This window comes from Poecile atricapillus, chromosome Z (genome assembly GCF_030490865.1).
Source record: "Poecile atricapillus isolate bPoeAtr1 chromosome Z, bPoeAtr1.hap1, whole genome shotgun sequence".
NCBI classification, from domain to species: Eukaryota; Metazoa; Chordata; class Aves; order Passeriformes; family Paridae; genus Poecile; species Poecile atricapillus.
Window position 1 is genome coordinate 27297091 of NC_081289.1, and position 25035 is coordinate 27322125.

A 25035-nucleotide genomic window follows, 5' to 3' on the forward strand; every position below is an offset into this window, starting at 1 on the left:
TCCTCATACAAACCAGGCTCCATTCCAGTCCCATTTTGTGTTCCACTGCAAACTCTGCAATCACACAAAGCTGCAAAACAGGCTTCCAAATCCCAGTGTAGGTTTTATAAATCACGGTAAGGCTGTGAAGTTAGTTTTTATTTACATAACATTTCAGGCAATCACCATAAAGATTTCTATGTTGTAAGGAGGAACGCCGTGGTGGTCAGAAGGCACATATGGGCAACATGGACAATCCTTCAGACAGATTTAGGGGCATCTGCTGCTATTTGTTCAGTGCAAGAGAAAAGCACAACCTTCTCTCTCCATATTCTAACACGTGCTTGGCTTTCAAACATGTGAACAGTGCACACAGGCCCAGTGTTTTGTCAAAGGGAAGAGAAAGGGACACATTCCACAGGGATTTCATGGATTGTATTAATTTCCAAACCAAGCCTATTTAATTAGAGTGAGAAGGAAAAGGGCAGGAAGAATAAACAACACAGGCAATGGCAAAAAAAAAATTACAATAAAATATGTTCGCTCCCTTAAGCAATGGCCAACATGATCAGCCACATTACACAAATATTCCAAACCACAGCAGAAGGGGAAGAGTACATTAAAATAAACATCAGCCACACACCGCCATTGACAACAGCCTTGAAAGAAGAACCAAAGGGAATCACTCCTCACCCCTCTGACCCATGAGCAGCACCCCCATGGCCCAGAGAAGCAGGGCAGCAGCAGCAGCAGCACAGCCTCCCTCTGGCACAGTGCTAAATGCTATAAGGCAGGAGTTCAAAGTCCAATAAAATAAAATGCCCAACTGGGTTGATGCAGATGAGAGCTCTTCTGGGCCCCATGTTAGTCTTGGCACCCTTGCCAATGCAACCAAAATGGAGAACTCTTCAATTCATGCCGAGCTCACAGCAGCACAGACTTATTGTAGCGTAAGCACCTGCCCTACAGACCAGGGAATCACTTCAAGAGGATTAGGAAGACAATTCAGCAGGATTTGTTCAAGTTTATGAAAGCAGAAGGAAGGACAGACTTCCTACAGGGAGAAAAAAAAAAAGCCAACATGTCTGTAAGGGCTGTGGGATCCTTTCCCACTATGTGGCTCCAAGTTCTCTGCTGATGAGTCCTATGAGGAAGGAAGGGCACATCTCTTGTCTCTTACAGCTGGTGGAGGGTCTGTAAGAGCATGTGGCGAGCAAATGAACAGGAGTCAAGAGCACGGTTGGGTCTGTGGAAAGAAGTGAAAGAGAGATTTAAAGTACTGAATTTAAGAATGGCTTTGTGTCTGCCTTTGACTGAGCAAATAAACACTATTTACAATGCATTGGGTGTGTATGCCCAAAAACCTACAAATCTTGCCCTCAGTTCTCTCTTCCAAAACCATTCCATCACTGCTGCCCAGATCACTGCTTCCCATTCAGAGCCTGTTGTGGAAAACCCTCTCTCCTGAGAGTCCAAGCCAGGAAGACAGTGGTCAAGAATCAGAACATTTATTTCCATAACTAAAAACAATCTGCTACTGACTTTTATCTCTGCAGCCCAGCGTCTCATTTTGGGTAGAATGATGGTTATGGAAACCCCCTTCCCTCTCTTCTGGCATTGGATTTTTCCATAAAGTTTCACCGTCTAAAGCCCCAAAACACAGGAGATGATCCTCTGAGCACCCAATCTTTTCTGACCAAGTCATCTGCTATCTATAATCTGCTGGTGACTTTGGTCTCAGGATTTTTAGAGTCTTTAAGAGAGGCAGCACAACCTCCTGTCCTCTCCTTCCCTGAGGTCAAGTAACACCTGACTGACTTTGCTGGGCCACCTTTCAGGCCCACAGAACATGAAGAACGCCACCTGAAAGGGCCCAAGACAGAGGATGCAATAGCTAAGTCAGATTTACACAGAATAAGCTGCTCCGTGAAATGAAACCATGGAAATACACTTACAGCAGGGTTAACATGAGGCTAAATTTCTGCAATGTTTCCATCGCCTCCCAGTAATGTATATTTCTGTTTCTACAGGCTAATTGCTGGCTCAGCATCACTGAAACTTTTACCAGTCTCTAGCCATCCATTAGGGAACTTTCTCCAAAGAATTTTAATCCAATGTTTTCCACTGTTCTGAGAATAGAAATCATTAATTTTATCTCTCTCCCACCACACCACACCAAAATAACCTTTAACAATGAACAGTTGTGAAGCCTACTCAGTTTGGGAAAGAAGGGTGAGCTGAAATAAAGAGTGGAACATCTAGGAAGGACAAGGAGCTCACCTCCAGGTGTACAGCACACACCCAATGGCTGCAGAGGTTGTTTGCCACATCACCCCATGGCTGCTGCAGTTTAATAGAAGTATATCCTGGAGAAGACTTAACCTTTTTATTCCCCTCAAGTGCCATTCAGTGCCTCATACTGAACATGCAGTGTCACACAATTACAGCTTAGAGTTTATCTTCAAAGTGGCTGGGAGACATATTTCAGCCCTCATCTTTGGAAGATCCAGCCCTGCTGGCAGTGAGAGAGATGCCTGGTTCCATCCAGGCAGGTGCCTGTTTTTGGAAATAGAGAACCTGGACTACTGATGCTGATCACAAACAAGATCCCTTAGCCCCCTCTCCTAACACTAAGCCTCTTCTGGCAATAAAATCCTCTGTATTTGCTGTGGAGTTGCCTGCCTGCCACTCCATGCTACAGACTGTTGAAAGAGACCAGTGATGTGACGCAATTCAACAGCAAAGAACAACACAAAAAAAACCCAAACAAACCACCTAAAAACCAACCAAACACAAACCCCATCACCTCCAGCAAGTCACAACTGGGGAGGCAGACATCCACATAATTTCAGTATTTCCACCTAAAAAATTATGGAAAGCACATGTGGATTCACAGCACCCTCTTGCGTCCAAAAAAACCAAATAAAGCTTGACAGCAAGCAGAGTAAGATAGATGCTGTTTACAGTCTGTATCCATAATTCTGTAATTATTATTGAATAGAGAACACTGCCTACAACAATGAACTGTCACAAAAGGAAGGAGGTAAGTGCCTATTCCAGAAGTCCCTTGCAGTGAAAGACAGCAGAGCTCTGGCCTAGGTAGCAACAAGAATTTACAGCTCTGAAAGCCCAAAAGAGCTAACCACAAACCAAAAGGAGAACAAAAAAATAGAAAATACCACAAAAATGCATACCAGTTTTCTACAAGTGAAGGAATCATAGGTTTGACAGAGTGGAGTTAGATTTGTTGCAGAAACAGAGGCCAGATGAGTTCTGAATATTACTAGGTTAACCAGGTAGAGGTTTATCTTTAGGATTGCAATTTTACTCTAACTGAATTCCAAGAAGAGACAAGGAATAGAGGTTAATTGAGAAGCTGTGTGTTGGTTTTGGCTGGGGCAATTTTCTTCACAGGATTTGTGCTGGAAGCAGTGCTGATAACACAGGGATATTTCAGTTACTACTGAGCAGAGCTCACACAGCATCAAAGCATTTTGTTTCTCACCCCACCAGCAAGCAGGGCCAGGGGTGCACAAGAAGGCAGGAGGGGAGACACAGCCCCAGCTGACCCCAACTGTCCAAAGGGATATTCCATAGTACGTGGCATCATGCTTATCAGATAAAGCAGAAGAAACTAGCTATGATGGAGCTTTCCTAGAAAGGGTGGAAGTGGTAAATTAATTCCTTGCTTTGCTTACAGATTCAGCTTTTGCTTTACCTATTAACCCATCTTCATATCAACCCCTGAGTCTGCTCACTTTCAGTCTTCCCCTTCCCCATCCCACTGAGGTGAGAGTAAGTGGCTGTGTGGGGCTTAGGTGGGAGCTGGGGTTTTCACCACAAGAGGCTGGTTGGAATGGACTGTGGGGTTCTTGAACTGCTTACATTCACCCATACACAGATTTAAGAGCTGTTGTCCTCGTTCCCTTAAGGGAAAGCATTGTAAGAAATGCCCACGTTCATATAACAAAGATCGATTGCTTGTATCTAGTACGGACTTCACTCTGCAGCACAGGACAAAAGATCCCCTATAAACTCACAGCTTGCAAAAGTTTGTAAAGCAGAGAACTTCAGCTCCAAGCATTTCATAGCACCAGGGGCAGTGGAGGCTTGACATGAGCACTGGTACATAGCACAGGAAGGCAGGAAAATCTGCCTTCCACTGAGAGAGGCTCTCACTCAGCTTCTACAGAACCTATGAGCAGTCTCGTATTTCCACCAAGACTCTCCCCTCTTGCGCTTGTAGTGCAATGCTCTGGATTCAGTGGGGTTTGCGTTGATGAATTCATGAAGACCAAAATTTTACTCTTTATTTTGTCAGATACAGGGTCATGTACAGCTTAAAAACATTTATTGGGAAAAGCCTACATGCACAGGTACAGGAAGAGGAGAGACAAATGTCTTTGCTGAGCAAAATTTGTCAGGACACTTAGAATTAAGAGGCTACTCTGGGCACTGCTACCTGACACAAACAAGACAGTCAAATGCCCTTTCTTCTTACAGAAGTCCTTCTTCTGTATTCTCAGCTTCCAGCAACTTAAATTCCATTTTGAAGGCTGGGGCTTGATCAACAAGCAAGATCAAGGCAGCAGTGTAGGAAACAGCAGAAATTCAGTGATATGTCTGGGTAATTTCACATGGCAAGTTCTGGTACTTCTTGCTTAAACCTGTAATGATCGAGTGGGAGGTATATTTGTTCAGTTGGTAAAGCACATGGTCACTGGCTTGTAACCTGATCAAAGACAGAGGAGGCAGCAGGCGAAGTGTTCCACAAGAAGAGCCTCCAGTTAGCATTTGCATATGTGTAAACAAGATACTTTATTTTCCAAAACTCACCTTAGCATGGTTGGCGTTTATGGACACAAACCACTGCTGCATATCAGTTTTGACAGCTTCAGCCACAGCAATGCTTGGAAAAATTCTTTTCCCCTATCACAACTGGCCAGCTTCCAAGCCCAGCAGAACCAAGACAGACTGCCAATATTCAACTGCATGCCTACTGTCCATGCTTAATACTGACCAAAACTATCTGATGCCTCCACCTTTCACCAGCAAGGGATCCTAAGCAGCTGCTGCTAACCCATATACCATGAAATTCAGGAAGGCTTAAGCCTCATTATGGAACCTGCCAAAAAGCTGCTCTCACCCCACACAGCATATGGTCCATGCTGAGCCAGCCACACCAAGCTCCAAATGGATTTCAGACCTCTGCTGTTTTGCCTAAAGTGACATTTTTGGACTGTTTCTCCTCTGACTGTTGAACAGTAGTAAGTAATCCTATTGCAAATCTATTTGGTGGATTTTATTCCCCTTTAAATCTCATCAATGCTGAAGTTGACACTGACTTAATTCCAGAATTCTATGGTTTCCATAGCCATTTAATACATTAGAAGAGCTGAAGCTGGTGGGGGCAGAGGTTGGTTCTATACCCTAGTGGAAGTAACAACACTAAGTACTGGCAGTGAGTAAAAGCAGCTTCTTCAGTACTTATGCTCCCCATTTAGGTCTCAGAAAAATCACTAACTTAGTTGCTGTCACAGTAGGAAGCTCCATTTAAAAAAACAATTCAGTCTTTGTGTTTTGCAGTTTTCATCTGCTGGTGTTCAGTGTCACACAGCATGACAATTCTGGCAGAGCTCTGCTGACCCTCTTAACTCTGAAGGATGACTTGAAGGGCATAGTTAGAGCCAGCCTACCCACAGTTCACTCAAGCAGGGGCCAGAAACCCAGCAGGTTTCCTTAAGCTCAAAATATTTCTTCTGTGAGAGGCATTAGCAGTCTCTCCTTCAGAGCCACTTCCTTGCAAAGCCAACTTCCCACTTTTCCCTCTTTAGGATTTTTTTTAAACTCTGAACCTCACATACTGGGGTAAACAAGATAAAATAGAGGCCCATTAAGCTATTAATTCTCAATTTCAGAACAGACATTTAGTGGGCTTTCACAACAGCTTACATGTAGCTATTAATCCTCAAACAGTTTCACAAGCTCCCACAGAGAAAACTGCATGGCAAATACAATACTCACTTTGTAACAAAAGCTGAGAGAACTGGGACCAGGGATTTAGGGAAATAATCCTGCTGGACCATATGGTTCAAGGTCATAAGAATACCATAGAGGCTTGGAACAGTTTTGATCTTCTCTTCACTCTGAGAAATAGACAAGAAATCAGACATCAGACAACTGGGATTTGATCTAACCCACTGTAATTCACAGACAAGGAATTCTCTGCAGAATGAGGTGCTCCCACACACTGCAGCAGAGAAAGCTGGTCACTAGATTAAGTGTAAGACAAAAGTGGCCAATTCCATAGTCTCCCAACACCTAAAATAATGTATCAAGAATATTCTAGTACTTATCAACTGACAGCAGTACTAATAGGTAAAGGGAAGTAGTGAATCTGCAAATCAAACAGCCAAATCTTCTCAGAGGCTCTGTGTCAAAGTGTTCAAGAGAAATTTCATCAGACTTTAGTCCATAAAGAATTCAGCTGCCTTAATTTTTATTCTATTATTCTGTAGGTCATTTTTATACCACCTCCAGCTCTTTGTCAGGCTCCCAACAGAACCTGATGCACTGTTCCCAGAACTGATCTCACAGTTATATACAAGATAAAGCCAACAGTCATTCCCTTGCTTACATGATGCGTAAGTTATTCTTACTCCTAACATGATGCTACCCTACATGTCCCAACTCCTACATTGCTTTCATTTATTTCTTTACTGGCATTTCAACAAAACTCCTCATTCTGCAGAATATGTCACAAGCCTGTGTTCCTGCTGTATGACATTGGAGTTTATAGTATTAAGAATATCTGTTGCTAACATGCTTCTAGCTTCATAGGACTGAAAATGCAGTATGCACCTTCTCCACATGTAAGGGAGTGGTGATGAATTAGGCACCACAGATGACAATCAGCAGGCTGATCCTCCAGGGCTTTCTCATCAGTGCCACTTCCTGGCCTGAAAGAATTCTTCAGGAGCACAGGTTTGCGCTTTGTGATTCAGGCATATCACTATTTTCCATATGGGAAAGAGGTAGCTGGCAGTCCTCAAAGAGGCATTCTGCAGAACCAAACATGACCTTGGCTTCCATTGACCTTTCTGGGAAGTAGGAATATCAGTGTTGGTCCAGTATACAACGAATAGAGGGAGAGACTAAACTGATTTTTAGGAAATTAAATCCTATCTGTGCATGTCAACAAGGGTCTGGGCCCCCAAGCTGAATATAACCAGAAGGACATTCATAAACTTGTTTAATAGCAGGCTGCTATTACTGAGATTATGGCTTTTCTGTAGTTTAGAATTGTCTTAGTCCAAGTTTTATATTCTCAGCTTCCAGGTCCTGAGGCAGCAAGAAACACTAACCCTTGCAGCACAAGCAGGCAAAGTGTTGCAACAGAACCTCTCCACAGTCACCTCACTGAAAATAAAGCTACTAATTCTATTAAAATCACAGGCTTTCTACTGACCCTCCATCTTCTCACAATGAGTTTATTCCTTGCAACTAATGACTTAACACTAGCATTTGGCAAAGCGTCTCCAAAGCATGGATTTGAATGCCATTGATCTGGCATGAGTAGCTAATACACATTTTTGAGACATGCTCTCAAGAAATGCCCTAAAGGAGCCAAATAACTAATAACATTGCCAATAACTAATAACATTGACATGGCTTTTATAGACACCACAGTCCAGCAGCAGCATTATTGCCCTACCTGCCCCTCCCTACCTTCAGGGAATGACTGAGAATGCAAAGCACATTAAGCAGATGTACAAAAAGGTGACACATCCTTCATCCTAATGCAACCTCGCAATTTGCAGTTTCTGCTCGACCTGCAAACTTCCATTGTCCCTGGGCATCAGGCATGCACAGGCACCCAGCTGCTTCCATGGCAACATAATTACCCAAAATCCTGCCAGTCTGGCCTTCAACAGTCTAAACAGACCATGACTTAACTCTTTCCTGCTTCCTCACCTTAAGTAGTCCCATGTGGACCAAAAGGTTTGTGACGAATGCATCTGAATTAAATGTGGCAGAACTGAAGGCTTTCCTCATCAAGGCATCTGAAAAGAGATATGTACATTAATTTAAGCAATATAGGAAAAGGATGTTTATGGATTTTAAGATTAAAATGGATCATAAAGAAACTAAGCTGTTAAATCAGTTTTGTGGTATAATATCTGTTAAGATTTCATTTGTCCCTGTAGCCATAAGCTCTGAAACGCTAAGACAGGTAAAACCTCTTAAGTATAAAGGAGAAAACAAATTTTAAAAATCCAGCAGAACACACAAAGCCCACAGTGTGAGAATTCCCACACTGCCAAGCTTCAGATGCAATACATCCTGGTCCTGTGCACCACCAGATACTCTGCTCAGTGCGCTTGAGCATGTTTTGCATGTACAGACATAGCATACATATAAACATGAGCAGAGGAGCTACAGCACCAAGAGGTAGAGCCTTGACTTCTTAAAGGCCAGAAACAATTCACCTTTCATTTCAAACCACATGGAATGAGAGAGCACAATAAGAAAGTTTGTTCAGCTGTTTTTCTGGGCTCCCTCAGGACCAATACTGTGCCACAAACAATGAGCAAACCAGCACTTTAATATCTCATGTGTACAAGGGGTGAGGCAACCCAGTTTTGACCTCTGATGATTCTGTTTTCTTAGAATAGGCAGAATTCACTAGAGTGGCTGTAGAACAGTGTCAAACATTAACCAGGGCCCTCACTGTCAGCTGATGGCTGCTTTTATGGAAGGAAATTGCCAGGTTCTACCTTTCCTGAAGAAGGAGGAATAAAGAATTATGTACACAAACACACTTGGGACAACAGTAATATTGTTTGTTCCATTTTTTTACTGGAGACAATTCTTAACAGGCATGAGCCAAGGTGCACTAGCTCAGTGAGGTGCCAACTGACTATTTTTCACTGACTGGACCCATAACCAACTACAGAGAACTACTGTGTTACTGTTTGTAAAACAATGGTTTCACCATGTCTATGAATTCCAAACAAAGAAATTCCAAATTAAGGTGGTTTACTGTGTATTTCCCTAAGTGGGCTTCAAAATAACTGATCCCATTTTTTTGCACAATAATGATAGGTAGCTCATGTGTGGGAGAATTGAACTGCTGGAGGATTCGAGAAAGATCAAAGTGGTCACATGCCCAGGATTGCTTAGAAATTCCTATTTCCAAGCAAAACCATGAAGGAATATACTATTAGTCCACACACTAATCCAATAGTACTCCATTATAGTTTGAGAAAGGGTTCTTTGTTTGAACACTGGTTTCTGTGTCTTGCTGCAGGTTGGAAATCTCTGTTTCCTGAAAAATTAAAGATACGAGACCTCAACAAGAGGTCTCTCTTTACAATCTCATAACACTGCACTAGGGAGGCTACTTCCTGCAATATGCTTTTTAAATAAACAGCCTTGGAAAGGTAACTGACCTTGAAACACAGAACTACTGGCTATGGACAGCCCAGCATCAAGGAGATGCACTAAGGGCAGCACTGGCCCACAACAACAGCAGCTACAATAGAGACAAAGCACAAAATATGGCAGGTTCAGAAAGAATCTTCCACTCCACACAGCAGTGGGGCACAGTTTTGCACTTTGTCGTCTCTGTTTTTGTTAGGGACAAAAAGGCTCAATGGCCTGGCCCACAGGGGCCTTGTCCCACCTTGCAGCAGTGTCTATGGCACTGAACCAGGTCACACCACAAAGTGAAGAAAGATCCAGTCACCTGTTGTCTCATGCACTGCTGTTTTCACAGGGGCTTCATCTTTGAAGACTGATGATACCCTTAGGAGGGTTGCAACAACTTTCTCTACATCAGATGTATCTGTCTGAAAGAGAAAATATAGAGATCAGTTAACTGCTAGACAGCTACACAACATGGGTCTCTGCTAGACTCTGCTAGATTCTGGCACGAATTACTGTCTTCAGCTGACTGACATCAGCTTTGCCTTGGCCATATCAGGAGGCACAAGCAACACAAACAAAATTACTTTCTGTACAAGCTCTTATGCCAGTTTAAGCATTAGCTGCATCATCTGCTTCCATAAGGTTCTTTGGGATCACTGGAGAAAAGATGCAAATCTAGGTCAAGTTATCACCTCTGGCAATTAAACAATTTTGAAAGAAAAAACAAGCCCAGGCAAGCACCAGCTCACCTACCTGCTGAGCTATCAGCACAGAGCACTTTGGTCCTAGTCGCAGCAGCTTCTCCGGTGATGGGAAAGCAAGGAATGTGGCAACATCCACAGGAGGAGAGAGCACTGGAGTTGAAGCCTGAAACAGGCAGAATTCATCTCAAGTTTATTCTTGTAAAGTAAATAAATTGGTTCAGCAAAAGCAGATGAGACTACTCAGGGCACAGCTATACTAGGCCAGAACCTGTTCTGTTTGAAAACAGCCTGAGGCTGACCTAAGTCCAGAGCTGGAATGGCCAGAACATGGAAGCACAAGGGCATGGCACTGCATGTACAAGGTCCCCACCACTTGCTGAACATGGAAGATTTTTGCTGCCACCACTACTCAGCCTTTCCCTCCACATGTGCGTACAACATGCACACTTTAACAAAATACATTTTTCAACTAATTCATTTTATTTCCTGAAGGTTATCTCTGTTACAATAGTGCCAGCCCATGCAAGAATGTGACTGCCTGTCAGCACTTTAATTTCAGACTCCAGAATCTCATTTCTTGCTTTACTCTTCTCCAGCTGATGAAACAAGAATCCATCTGGCAGTAAGCTTACCTGTGAATCAATTATCTTCTTAGGAGTCAGTGACTCCTGTTCTTCCTCTCTCTCCTTCAGTTGTTGTTGTTCCTCCTCCTCTTCCTCCTCCTCATCGTCATCTTCCTCTTCCTCCTCCTCGTCCTCCTCCCCTTCATCATCACTAAGGTTAGAATGTTACACATTCCATTAATTAGGCCTGGAATTCCTGTACACTGGCACTCGACTTTTTAAGAACAAAAGAGCAGCCTCTCCTCAAAGTTCCTACTGCAAGAAGCACATCTCAACCACACCACACCAAGAGGATGCTCAGACATCAGTCACCCAGCAGGGAACAGCAAGAAAAGATCAACAAACACAATCAGTTACTAATGCTACGGTAAGTCCATCAATGAAAACAAAACAAGTTTAAGACACATCCTTAGGTGTGCTCCACACTCAGATCAACATCCACCAGCAATAAGAGTTATTTTAAAATGAGATAAGTCAATGAAAGTGTTGATGAAAATTGTCAAAAAACTTCCGATTTAAACTCTGGTACTATGCCTACCTCAAAGATCCCAGCACTGATGCCATATTGAAGCCTTCAAGGATCTCATGGAGTTGCTCACACACCTCCTCTCCCAGACAGTTACCTAGGTTCATAGAGGAAAGGGAGTAGACTTGACAGATGCACACATGTTTGTTCTTGAGGACTTAGCTGTATATTCTTGTCTATCTCTTGTTTCTGAAATCAAACAGTTAAATGCTATTTCTGCACACCACCTTAGAGGCAGCAACACAAACTGCATTTTTCAGACAGAATCAAACAGTTGTTAAAGAAATTTCAGCAGCATTACATAATGGTTGGAGGTGAAAACCCCCTAATGCTTCAGGGTCTGGTTGAGAGACTTCCTGTTATTTCTCTACATAGCTCTTGATCTTAGCAGTTCTAAAACAAGGACACACAGCATAGCACCAGTGAAATGCAGTGACCCAAGGTATAAACAGCAAAAGCCAACAAAAGTCAAAAGTTCTCACTCTTCTGCAGAGTTGAACATAAAGGTTTTTGTTTGCAGGTATGAAGTATCTGAGATAGCATTGAATAATTAGAGTTTTACTGAAAACAGGTATAGATATCAGCTTAATCTTTCCACCTTATCAGGTGTACTAAAATGCTTACCAGTTAACCAAGTTCATGGTTTAAGAAAGCTTTCAGGATCTAACCATTTTCTGTCCCAAAGTCATGCAAGTTCAGCTACTGAGTAGTGTTTTTATATGCTGACACTTGCAGGAACAGATTATGTGGTTCTGTCAACATTCTTCCTACTGGTTTCTCATTGGAATCAAACCAGACATACTTGATCTAGCAAACTTACATACCATTGAGATCCAACTTCTCCAACTCTGTCTTATCTTCAATAGCTTCAGCAACAGTCAGAGCAGCATCTCGTTTGATCTCACAGAAAGACAAATTCAGTTCCTAAAAATGCAGAAGAACATTTTGTCTGCAGAATTCCTATTAACATCTATCATACCCCTAAATTTCATGTCCTCACAAGTGTCCTGGAAAGACCCTCATTTGAAGAGGCTCCCAGCAAAAAAAAGTATTACTAATTGAAAATAAAGCCTGACATACTCCTACCTCATATACTTGAAAGGGGAATTTTGAAACATACTGGTGCTTAAGAGCAGCGCTATATTAAAGGTGGTAATTTTAAAATACCTACAGACCACTGCTCACCTCAAAGGTAGCAGACATGTCAGTCCTTAGCAGTCAGCTGACGAGATCTTCACTTATTAAGGGTCACAAGAGCACTCCAAAACTCACTGTCCAGTAAGTCTAACAGAAGAAGGGCAGCTATTGTACTAAACAGATTGCACATTTCCTTTGACACCTCAGTTGCAAGTTCAGGCCTTCAAAAAGCAAGCCATGAGTGGTACTACTTCTGACAGACCCAGCCAACAGAGAAACCATGTGGACTAGTAAGAGTGAAGTAATTCAACAGTCAGACACCATCCCCCACCATTCCACACTGTGCTCAATCAATCCCTTCCTGAGAAGGGATTGAATAGTAACAGCAGAAGGGAAGCAGTCCTTGAACAGAATGAATCAGCTGAAATTGCCTCATGCTACTTTTCCTTAACCATTTCCACTCTGGAAAAAACAATTTAACTTCTGTCTGTTCATCTCAACACCCCATTACTTAAGTTTGCTTAGGAGATTCAGACACCTTCCAGTAGAACCAGAAGCCCAAGCAAGGGATCACACACCACAAAGAACCTTTCTGTACCAGGTTCATACACACAGATATTCATTTTTGTCTTTGACTGCAAGATTAGGAATCAGGTGTTCAGCATCTGTCTCAGGGCAGTTATGACTCATGGCAGGTGTTTTTAAGAGATCCTAGTTTGCTTATGTTATTAATTTGACTTCAGCCTATGCAGAATGTTGTCAGATTCAAGTCCTGTGCAAATACTGATGTAGAAGGCTGTGGTATCACCAAAGAACTAAATATACTTGGACCCTTGATTGATGCTCTAACAAATAAAAAGGATTAACTTTTGAACTTTTAATTATGAACTATGAAATGCTGAGGAGACAAGCTGTTCATGAAGTCCCCTTTGTGTCACTCCCCATTTTTGAAGCTCTGGGAAGTTCTAATAGCAGGTACTTCCATTATCAGATTTCTTGAGTAGCACTTGCTGAGTTGAGCCAACAGCTGCAAAAACATCAAGCAAAGACTAAACAGATCACTGGTACACCTCCACATAGCACAGCCCTCACTAGATGGTGGGATGCCACTGATCTATAGCACAGCTTGCTGCTTTTCAGTTGTGAGCACAGAGCCTGCACAGACTGAATCTTACCTTAAAGTAATCAGTAGTGGTAGGAGAATGAAGAGAAAAACATGAAATTGAAAACTTGGCATTTTTCAAAAGAGCTGAACAGCAAGCAGACAATACCTTTAATTTATGAAGCCCTTCTTTAACAGCATCAGCAATAGCAACAGCACCCTTGGAACGCACCAGGCAGTCCCCAAAGTTGATGACTTCAATCTGCCGAAGTGCCTTCAGAGTCTGCAGAGCAAGATGGCACAGATTTAAAAGTGGACATGCAAGTAAGTACACATCCTATTACTTCTGGAATGTCATCTTCCCCACTGCAGCATGGCATGGTTCCACCAACCCAAAGGCGTTAATGCCAACCAGACTTGAGACAAAATCCTAAACAACTGCTTAGAACAACTCACCTCTGCCATGGCCACAGCTCCTTTCTCTGTGAAGGTGTTGTCGTTCAAGTTTATAACCTTAAGCAGTGGATTGATAGCAAAGGCCTGTGCCAGAGCTGTTATGCCAGGATGGTTAATTCCATTCTGTGGCATATGGACCTCTTCTAAAGTTCCAATGATCTGGGGAAGGATGTAGACAAAAAAAGCTTTTAGAAAACATACTTCAGCTCAAGAGTATACTGCTCCACTCTTAGGATTTATTTAAAATTGTTCTGAGTTTCAAAACTCCATTGGTTCTCCTACAGTGAATTATTTACCAGCAATTCTGTCACAAATCTAAGTGAAATATAGAAATTTATCTGGCAAGTGCCAGATAAATACAAAACCCTGACTCAAAGAGACACAAGTATCATTGTCCTATACGCCTGCTCTAACTTAAAACAAGCGCTCACCTGTGGTTCAACAACACTGAAATAGACCACACAACATCATTTTAATTTCCTAATTAAAATTTACATTTTGCCCTGACCACAGAAGCAAACACATAAGAAAACTAGTACAAATATTTATGGACTAAACAGCATGTCACATAACACAGTAATTAACCCCATTTTGGTAGTGCCATTCAATCCTGATCCTCTGTGAATCCCATTGTTATACAACTCTTAAGTATTTAAAAAGTCTTATTTTTGCCATGATTTCTGATTACTCAAAATCACATATAGGCAAAAAAGTCAACCTGTAACCTGCAATATCACTATCAATATATCTATATAGGTATCTATATAATAGATATCTATATATATAATATATATTATATATATAATCAATATATCTATATCATATATATCTATCAATATATAATTCAGAAGTCACTCCTAGCAGCAACTGAGGTATGAAAAGGGAATTAGGTGGCCCTAATCACAGTGAATTCTCTTCCTCCCACGAAAGTGCAATAGGGTCAGTGACAGCTAGAGAAAGCCAGGCAACACTTCCAGCTCTGACCAGACAATCCTAGCAAAAACACTGGGCTGCTTCTGCCAGATAACTGAGCAAAGCAGCACTCAAGAGAACCAGCTGGGATACCTACTCCAGTGCCAGTCAACAACCATTAGCAAAGAGAGGAAAAGGAACAGGACTATTAAATTACTTAGGAGATGACTATTTCTCCCTCAGGTAACTACTTTACACAGCTACTAGTTATGTGCTCGGAAATTTAGGTCATATAAACACTCCGTCACCAACTCTAATTCCACTTGTTGAAGACTCCAGTTTCAGCAGCAAGAAACACTGTGACTTTAGTGAACAGACCACCAGCTCCTGCCTCCAAGCTGAGGTAAACTCTGTGTGCATCATCTTTAGTGCTGAATCATAGCCTGCTCCAACATGCTGTCAAAGCAGCTCTGGTTTGATACTCACCCCGAAGGCTTCAGCCAGAGCAGTGGCACCATCATTCTCCAGACGATTTCTGCCAGCCACAAATATTTTTAAAGCAAGAGGCTTGCCCTGGGCACTTGACTTCCTGTGACACTCTTTCAGAGCAGCTGCCAATATCTAAAGATAAAACAAGCAGCTTAAACTCCCACAGCATATCACTCTACAGGAATCCTGTTGTGTTTTGTAGATCCACCTCTTGAGAAATACTTTGGGCATCATTGAAATGTACCTGTTTCTACAACAGGGTATACAATAAAACTGTCTCTGCCTGCAGCACTTGCACACTGTGGTCTCAGGCAAGAATTGATAATTTTGCAACACAAACTCACTGAGACAGCAGTAACATTTTGCTTCTAATCAGACAAGCATATATGGGTAAGAAGTTGACCATGAGCTAACAATATACACCCGAAGCAAAGGAATTCTATGGGGCTGCCTTGGGAAAAAGCACTCATAGGAGGTCAGATCCTTCTCTACTTAGCCCTGTGAAATGAATCCAAGCAGTGTCCAGTACCAGGCTCCTACATGGATTTAGTGGGGTGAGTCCAGCAAATGGTACCTGGACCTGAACTGGAGAACTTTACTCACTAGGATAATACCGACCTCTGAGATTACTAAGGCTGGAGAGGAAAAGGCTCTGGGGAAAATATTATCCACGTGTAAAAACAGCCAGAACAACAAGATGAGTGGAAAAGGTGGTATAAAGAAGGCAGAGTCAGAAACAACTGCACACAAAGTGCAGAGAAAACACAATTTTAACACAAACTCCCTTTTTTTACTGTGAGGGTTGCTCAGCCCTGGGATAGACTATTCACAGAGCTTGTGAAGTCTCCCTATTCAAAACCTGACTAGACCAAGCTTGAAGAACCTGGTGTAGTTGTAGTCGCCCTAAGCAGGGGAGTTGGCAATCACCAGAGATTGCTTCCAACATCATTCCCAAAGAGGAGATAACCCTTACCTTGCCACCACCAATGCCCATGCCACAGTTATTGAGCTTGAGTTCCTGCAGAGTGTAGCATGCAGGGCTCTTCAGCAGAGCCTCAAAGCCACGCACACCGTCTGGCCCAAAGGCATTGTCACTCAGGTCCAACTCCACCAGCTGGGCTCCAGCAGCTATGAGTGCATCCCCTAAAGAGATCTGTAAGGAAACAGATGGCAGTGGGTGGGAAGGAATGGATTAACTTTTAGTGACAACATCACTGCAGTGGCTAGGTATGACAGTGATGCTGCAAAAAAATTTCCACTTTGAAGACATTCTGCAAAGCTGCATGGGGAAATAAAACTTTTCTGCTAAATCCAGAAAGGAAGTTGCACAAATTGAGCTAAAGATAACCATAAAGCTGTTACCAAGACAGTATCCCAACCCTTTAGGTCAACTACTTTTCAAAGTTAATTTCCCACTCTACACTGCTGAAATACTGTCTTCATCAGTGTTGAGCTTTATGTTCTGGCTCCACAAGACTCAAGGAGATGAGGAGCTCTGTAATGGTCTTAGAAGACACAGCAGTATGATCTATTTAGAAAGCTTAGCTCTCACTTTTTCTGTTGGGTCAAGCAGATGTTTTTCCCAGTGAAAAGTTCCTTCATTAGCATGGACTTGCATTTAACCTTTAATCGACTCTTCTCCATCTCATACAGGGAGAGCAAAAGAGAACCACTCACCTATTCTGAGACATTTAGCACAGAGAAGGATCAGCCCTACCAAAATGCAGACTCCCACAAAAAGCATGACAGGTGAGAAAAAGGTTATATTAGTCAGAAGTCTTAGATCTAGTTTTTACTTACCAAAGCAGGAGGGATCTCAGATCTTAGCCTGCCTGTGAACATGTCACTCCAATGACACCTCTAAAATAAGAAGCATACAGATAAAACCCACTAAAACATTTAGGTCAACACAGCTGTAATAAACATTTACACACACAAGCTGCTTTACATCACTGGGGACAACTTAATGCTGTCTCCCTTCCCTTGGGTTGTCATTTGATTGTACTAAAGAACTGCAAGAACCAGTGTTACAGTCACTTCACTTGCAAGGATGAAGTAACTGAAATGCACACCATAAACACCATATAATAATTCTTGCTTGTATTCAAGCTGGAATTCTTTTCTGCTGAGAAAATTACCACAGAAAAAAGCAACAGGAAACAGAAGAACACATTAGCAATGCAGATTTTACTAAGGTATGAAGCTCAACAATCTGAACTTACTTGAAAAGCCACATTTGAGTGATTAATGCGTATCAATGTCTCATACCACTCTCCTTCAAGGGACGGTGTAGTGTTTCCAGTAGCAGAGCATCCCCTTAACATTAGGGTAGAGCAAGAGTAGGAAAACATAGCTTGGGCAAAGATTAACCTCCTGTTGCATTTCCTTCATTACTTCCTCCCTATTGAGACATTCTCTGAAGACTCACTCTCCACAGAGCTTCATTTGAACTCCGTGTTTTGTTGCCATGGCTCTTTGTTTAAGATGCTGCCTTCAATAGAGGCTCTTCCTCACACAGCTTCCCAGCTTTAAGATTGAAAGCCTTCTAAACAGAAAGTTAGGAATGCAGAAGGTGTTCCCATTATCTCAAAATCTACAAGTTATGCTCTGTTTTCATAAGGTTGCTCTTCCTCCTGGGAAGAGCCACCAAGCAAGCTTTGAGGGTACTCAAGGCAGGTTTCTGCAGAAAGAGCCTAGACAGGCCTTCACTATTTTCACATTATTTCTTTCCCTTGACTACTGCCCACTTAAGAATCTCACCTTGAGCTCACTTTTCTTCTCCAAGGCTTTGGCAATAACCTTTGCTGCCTCCACACCCACTGTGTTGCCTTCCAGGCGCAAGGCTTCCAGGCCATCAAATTCCTCAATTTGCTTGATCACTTTTTCAGCTGCAAGAAGCAGATAATCTAGTTGGTCTCTTAACCATTGTCTTGGTTACCACAGTAACCATGAGATGCAGTAATACTTGTTCAACCTCTAGCAAAAACAGCTAGAACAACACCTGAAACAGCAATGGGAACAGAGCTGAAGTGTCAGGTCACCAGAGAGAAGACTCTCCATTCCCTACCCTGCCTTCTCATATTTTTTTTCCTGTTCTGGTACCTAACCTCCTATTTGCAAAAGTAAGTTTCTTTACTTCCCAAATAAAATTCCTCTGCCATTTAGCACATAGTTTAAAAGCTAGACTGCATATCCCTGGAGAGGTGCAGAGACTAAGTTAGAAGTTGATGGGAGAACTAGTGTCACATCAACAGGAAAAAGTTCCCAGTGACTGGCAGAAGTAATCTGTTTAGCAAACATGTCAAGGTGGAAGGATTTAAGTCTACAGTAATCCTATGCAAGGCAAAGGAGCAAGCTGCAGTCTCTCCTGCCAATGGGCACTTGCTGTTGCTCCCAAGCTCCAAGGCCTTTCCCCAAAGTTCAGTGCCTTTGAACTACTAAGCCAACCTATTAAAAAGTTCCACCTTTGGCATTAGCCAAAAAAAAAAGCAATATAGCAAATAACCTCTCTGAAAAACATGTTCATAGCAGAAATGTTGATCTAATATGTACATTTTTCTCCAGACATTTACACTAGCAGCCACTGTAAGACTTATTATGAATCACACATACACCAACAAGAGAGAAAGTGACCTAGGGCAGCAGGCTAACATATCAGCACATTCCTCTGTGCACATCTTGTTCCAAGAGCTGTGATGCACTTGTTTACTGTTTTTAAAAGAAGTACTGACTTCTAATGCCCAGTGATTGTCAAAAACACTTAGAGAGAACACCAAGAATACAACAACTGCAAACCAGGCACACAAACCCCAGTTACAGCAGCTGCAGCACTGCCAGGGCACCAGGTCAAAGCAGGGTACCAGAAGGGAAGCAAATGTCCCTATCAGAAGCAGCTGTAGCTGATGGACCCCTGCATCACAGGTATGCTATGAAAACTTGTCCATGCAGGATTAGCAGAAGGTTTACTACAAGGTTTTACAGCCTCAGGCAGACTTCCAAAGCACAAGGGTATTTTCTCTTACCATCTTCAGCTGTGTTGAGTTTAAGGCTCTGGCCTTTGAAGCTCAATTGTCCACCACCCACTTTGGTTTTGGCAAGTGACTCTGCAAGCTTAGTGATATCTTCTGATGCCATTTTCCTGCTTTTTCCAAAGGTCAAGAGATGTCAATTAAAAGAAACCGTCACCACAAAAACTCTCTAACTACAATAAAAAATCTATACAAATAACCATATTTATTTAAACACTAATGTTGTTTTTGTTACTCAGCTATCTAATTGACTTTTCAGTGTCATTACTACTTTTCCCCAGAGCTCAATTAAGATAGCTAGGCTAGATTAATATTCCAAAGCCAACCAGTCAGATGGTGCTGATTCTTCCAACACTGACAAGACTTGGGTTTTGATGGAGCTCTTATACTTCATAAACAGCAGGTAAAACTATGGATTAAGGCCACATTAAGACATTATACTTTGTCTAAGATTAACAATTACAACACAGTATTCCTCTTGTTTCGAACCCCATCCTTTAATTATACGTGCGGCACGCTTCCCCTACTCTCCAAAGCAAGTTAGAATGAACACAGTTGCTTTTCAGTGATATTCCCAGTAGTGCCCTTGTCAGCACAGTTCCAGAACCACCGAGTTGCTGAAAACATTGTGTGTGCTGCATACAAAACTCTCTCAGCTTCCTCACTGCTGTTTCCCTTCAGATGTTCCACACAAATTCATCACATATTAAACAGGATGATCATACACTTAAAATAAATTAGTGAACATTTAGCCTTGAGGCATAAGTCTGAAGCTAGCCATGCCTGGTAGTATCTGCATAGCATTATTTAATGAATATTAATCACTGTCTGAAGGAACTGGCCTCCATCCATTGAGCAGGATAAACAGAGTACATTTCTTATCCCACTACCTCCACTGGTATAAAAGGGATAAAAGACTACACACAGCTAATGCTTAGAAACCACACACTTAGACCTCAGAAGAGATGAAGTTTCATTCCTACAACAGAAAACTGGTTCTCTTCCATTCTTGTCTGATTAGAAGTGACCCCACACTCTTGTAGCTGTTTGAGGTCAACAGTGCTGGTTTTAAAATATCCTCTATACAAAAGCTGTATATACATACTTTCCTCCTGATACCCATCTATGAAGGTTCCAGCTTCCCCAGAGTATGACTTCTCTTCACAGGTCTTTAATTTTAATATTGCTTTTGGAAACAAAAGGTGAAAATCTCCAAGGCTGAAGAACATTATTTTTCTAGGATGACTATCCTGTCAAGTAGGTGCTGTCAGCAGAAAGAAACCCACGTAACTTACTCCACTCCTACCAGACCATACAGATGCCAAACTCACAGACACTCCCAGCCTCTGCCAATCCAACACTGGGAAGGAAGAAAAAGAGGTCATCCTCCATACCCTGAAGGCTTTACCAGACAGGAACAGTAGTTATATCTGCAGAAGTCAGTCTGTCCACCTATTTCAATTAACAACTTTCCTCTTAAAAAACCAGTTCCATTCTACTATGATCAACTTCTTTACAGGTGTACTCCTCCTCTTGGCTTCTCTTTCCCTTGAATCTCCTTTGTCACTTTTCACCTTACGCACACACTGCCTCCTAATCTCAAGACGCAAATCCAGCATCACATCCTGAAGCATATTTTACAGCACACGTCAGCAACACCCAACCGTCAACCTACCAGAGGTCTCTTCACTGTTAATCCTTCCACAGAGAAAGCTTTGGGAAAAAAAATAAGAAAGGAAAAAAAAAGAAAAGAAAAAAAAGAAAAGAAAAGAGAGTTAGTCTATTTGGCAAACACAATCAAGATCTGACAATGCCTGAAGACAGGTTTCCTTTAAAATTAAAGGCTGTATGAAACTTTACACTTCCTGATGATCAAAGAAGTTAGTTCAGACGAATACTTTAATTACAACACTTCGTCGACCCCAACAGACAACACACCGGCTACCTGCCGCTCGCCCGGGAACGGAGGCCCTGATAGCGCGGGGTGACAGCCCGAGGTCCCCGCCCTGCCAGCCCCGGAGAGTCTCCCCGCGTCGCTCGCTCCAGGGGCGGCCCAAGGCTCCTCTCTTCGCCCACGGGAGCCGCCGAGCGCCGGCCGCACGCTCCTCCCCAGCCCCGTGTAACGGGGCCCAAAGCACGGCCGGAACGCCCCATCCCGCTCCGCGCGGGGAGGGGGACCCGCGGACGGACACGCGTGACGCGTGCCCACGAGGGGGGAACTCCCGCCTACGTGTGGGAGCGCCCCCCGCAGGCGGGACCGAGGAGCGCGTCAGCCCGCGGGATCGCCACATCCCACGCACGACTCCCTCCGCCGGCCGCTAACGGCGGCGGCTGCCGCCTTTCCCCCTCACCTCCTCGGGGATTCCGCCGCCGGTGGCTGCCGGGGAAGGCGCGGGAGGCTCACGCCGCCGCCGCGCCGGGGCCGCTGGGTGAAGGGCGGGCGGGGGAGGCGGAGGATTTGAACGCCGGCAGTTCTGCTCCCCGCTCCGGGATTGGCTGCTGCCTCGTGACGTCACTGGACGCGCTCCACCGCCGCGCCGCAGCCCGGCCGGTGTCTCCGCGCCGCGCGTGGGCGGGGTTGTGGGGCGCGTGCGGCGGCGGCCGCGGGGCACGCCGGGAGCTGTAGTCCTGCACCTGCCCTCGGCTCCTAGTGCGGCCGGCGGCCCGGACGGGCTGCGCGGGGTTGTGGCCGGGCCGCGCTCACAACCCGCGTTCGTGGAAGGGTCGCTGGGGAGGTCCCACAAGCCCGCAGGTGGGACACGAGCACCTTCGGATGTGAAGCCTCGCCTAGATAATGTCCCTGTCTGTACTTGGCATGTTACTGTCAGACCGTCCTGCTAAGGAAGGCATTTCACAGAATCACAGAATCACAGAATCTGCTAGCTTGGAAAAGACCTGAGATCATCGAATCCAACCTGTGACTAAACAACACCTTGTCAACTAGACCATGGCACTAAGTGCCACATCCAGTCTTTCCTTAAACACCTCAAGGGAAGGTGACAACACCATTTCCCTGGGCAGCCCGTCTCAATGCCCAGTCACCCTTTCCGTGATGAAATTCTTCCTGATGGCCAACCTGAACCTCCCCTGGTGCAGCGTAAGACTATGTACTCTCATCCTGTCTCTTTCACCTTGCAGTGCATAGCCATTCCTGTTTAAGGATGCAAAAAAGCCTTGGTTTGTGTGACAGCCTCGCGTGCACGTTGTGCATGACATTTTCTTCTGAGTATAGAAACAAAAGTACATCGGATGAGGCAGGGTGAGTGGTGCACAGACCTGCCTGCTACTGCAGTGGGTTGGCACAGCACCCCAGTCCCTTCTCTGCAACCTGCAACCTACAGGCACCAAGACAGGTGCCATTTCAGGTACCTTTCAGGTCGCTACTGAGGTGGCCCATTGGTAGGATTTATTCTGCTATTTAGTCCCAAAACATTGTGAGAGGCATTTTCCAGTCTCTCACAAAATTCCCGTGTTTTTAATAAGCAACAGCAAGTGCTTATATGGACCCAAGAAAAGAATGTCAGTAGTTGATGGTGCTGGATGAGCAGCCTCACAAATAGTAAGAGAAGTTTCTTTTGCAGCTGAAGAAAATTAAGAACCACTTAGACACTAGACTATGGCTGTATGTGAGAAGCATAAAGCTGCCGGAATACATAGAGCTGATGAGGAACTAAACTAGTGTGATCTCTAGAAGGAGCCTGAACCTGGAAAATATAAGCAAGAAATTTGGGACTGGATATTAGTTCCTCACAATTTTTAGTAATAAATAAATAAACAAACAAATAAATAAATTTTAGTAATAAACAGGATTCTTATCAAATACATCAGATTCCCTTCCCTGTCATTCTCCCAAATCTTGGTTGTGACCAAGGAGCAAGAATAAAGGCATTAACTACAGGTGCAGTTATGTTGGAATGTAGATGTACCATGCCACTGTAGGATAGATCCTACATCTATTCTTCCTAAAAGATAGCTTTATAAATCAAAGTAACTTCTATGACACTGTATCTGGTTTGTAGCAGGGGTTTGCAGTGTTTGACTCTTGCTGACTACCTGCACATGAGACTGAGACTTCAATAATTGCACTTGCAAACTGTGAAAATCTTAATGTTAACTGCTAATGAGAGATTTTACTTCACAAGAGGAGTGGTACATGCCAAATCATGACCTTGCAGGACACCTCAGTCTTACAGACAAAGCAAATTGGGATGGAGGAAAGCACAACATGACTTTCAATTGAGAAATGCAGTCATGAAAATGACTGTTCTTAAATGAAAAACTAGTGTTTATTCCAGCATAACTCTTGATTGTGTGTACAATTTGGTTTTGTTCCTCTTTTTCCTCATCTCCTCTTAACCTTTCTTCTCATCCAGTGGTGATGTCTTTCCTTTTACAGGGGCTGCAGGGTTGGAGGTGTCCTGGGCTCTGTGACTCATTTGGTGATGGCTCTGTAAGGCTGCCCTCCCACTGTGATCTGGCATATCTGCTCCCTGTATTTACTTTCTGCCTCCAGACCTGCTCCACCTTTCTTCTGCCCAAAACCACCCCATCAACAGGGTTTGCCACTTAATGTGCATTTTGCCCAGCAGCTTCTGCACCAGACGCCCAGCTTAGTTTAGGTTCTACTCATTGTCACAGTTTCACCACCTTAAATTAAGAAACAACAAATCGTCAGAAGGGTTAATAAAAACAAACATTTTCTTATCCATGGATAGTAGCAATCTTTGGATCAAAACCAATACCTAAAAATGTGCATTGTAATTTTGGAGCATTAGACAATGTTCTCCAGTGTCATAAGGTACACTATACAAGTCACAGCCTATATTTCATAAATTATCAGTTTATTGTGTTTACAATGCTGTCAGAAGCAAATCCTACACACTACAATAAAGTCTTTCCTTTTATGATCAATGCGTTTTAAATATCAGGCAAGTTTAGTACACTTCAGATATTACCTTCAATCTGCCTTTGAATCTTGGCAGAGTACAGAGCTGCAAAGCACAACGTGACATTCTTGTGGGTCACTGTAAACGGAGAAGTGAGACACTCAGGAGTAAACATGTCACTGATTACATTGGGAAAAAGCTGGTAATTTAAACCAGTGTCAGTCTGGAAATTATTAATCTAATGGTAGACAGAATCCTTTAGGGAGTGGGAAACTTTTCTACCAGCACAAAACTCATTCCAGAGAGTTATTTGAAGTTAGTGATAGTGCAGCTGGGTGGGGATGGGTGACCCCCACCTAAGATGGTCTGTGTCTCTGGATCTTCACAGCCACTGCCCATGGTAGAGCATATCCCACTCAGCCCCCTTTCCCACCAGCAGCTCTCTTCCTGGGGCTCTGCCAGTATGGACTGCTATGGAGATGCAATCCACTTTCTGGAAATATTGAGAGATTTGGGATGAAAACGAGCCAAAAATCCAATTCCAAAGCATCTAAATTTACATATGTATACATAAATATAAAAATATATATGCATCTACATACATATAATATACATGTAGATTGTGTAATACCAAATCATGTAAAATTTAATATTAATATGGTTTTTATATATATATACACATGCTGCATATATGCATCTACATATATATATATGACATATAGATGTGCATATATATATAATTATGTAGCTTGTATAATAGCCAG

The 25035-nt window shown here is 43.1% G+C and overlaps 1 protein-coding gene across 4 annotated transcripts; it reads right to left on the reverse strand.

The window, feature by feature from the left end:
- Nucleotides 1-117: 117 nt before the first annotated feature.
- RANGAP1 (Ran GTPase activating protein 1) lies at nucleotides 118-21848 on the reverse strand. 4 transcript variants are annotated; one of them, XM_058826026.1, is made up of 17 exons: nucleotides 21737-21848; nucleotides 21061-21098; nucleotides 19380-19498; nucleotides 18118-18245; nucleotides 17158-17217; nucleotides 16331-16510; nucleotides 15355-15489; nucleotides 13957-14115; nucleotides 13670-13783; nucleotides 12086-12185; nucleotides 11274-11358; nucleotides 10745-10886; nucleotides 10162-10275; nucleotides 9728-9830; nucleotides 7954-8042; nucleotides 6004-6125; nucleotides 118-1225 (listed from the first exon to the last, which is right to left on the reverse strand). In XM_058826026.1, the coding sequence occupies exons 3-17, from the start codon at nucleotides 19489-19491 to the stop codon at nucleotides 1156-1158; spliced, it is 1713 nt and encodes a 570-aa protein (XP_058682009.1). In that variant the 5' UTR covers nucleotides 19492-19498; nucleotides 21061-21098; nucleotides 21737-21848; the 3' UTR covers nucleotides 118-1155. The 4 variants fall into 4 exon arrangements, with proteins under 4 accessions (XP_058682009.1, XP_058682011.1, XP_058682010.1 ...); XM_058826028.1 differs by lacking the exon at nucleotides 21737-21848 and adding an exon at nucleotides 21331-21555; XM_058826029.1 differs by lacking the exon at nucleotides 118-1225 and adding an exon at nucleotides 4268-4646.
- Nucleotides 21849-25035: the final 3187 nt, after the last annotated feature.

What these genes read in the sequence shown, in the direction of transcription:
- RANGAP1 (XM_058826026.1), bottom strand. Translation starts at nt 19,491, where the DNA reads ATGGCATCAGAAGATATCACTAAGCTTGCAGAGTCACTTGCCAAAACC. An exon ending in TGGGCATTGGTGGTGGCAAG is followed by an intron (nt 15,490 to 16,330) that starts GTAAGGGTTATC and finishes TTTTATCTTTAG; the next exon opens with ATATTGGCAGCTGCTCTGAA. An exon ending in CTCTGGCTGAAGCCTTCGGG is followed by an intron (nt 14,116 to 15,354) that starts GTGAGTATCAAA and finishes ATCCTTCCCCAG; the next exon opens with ATCATTGGAACTTTAGAAGA.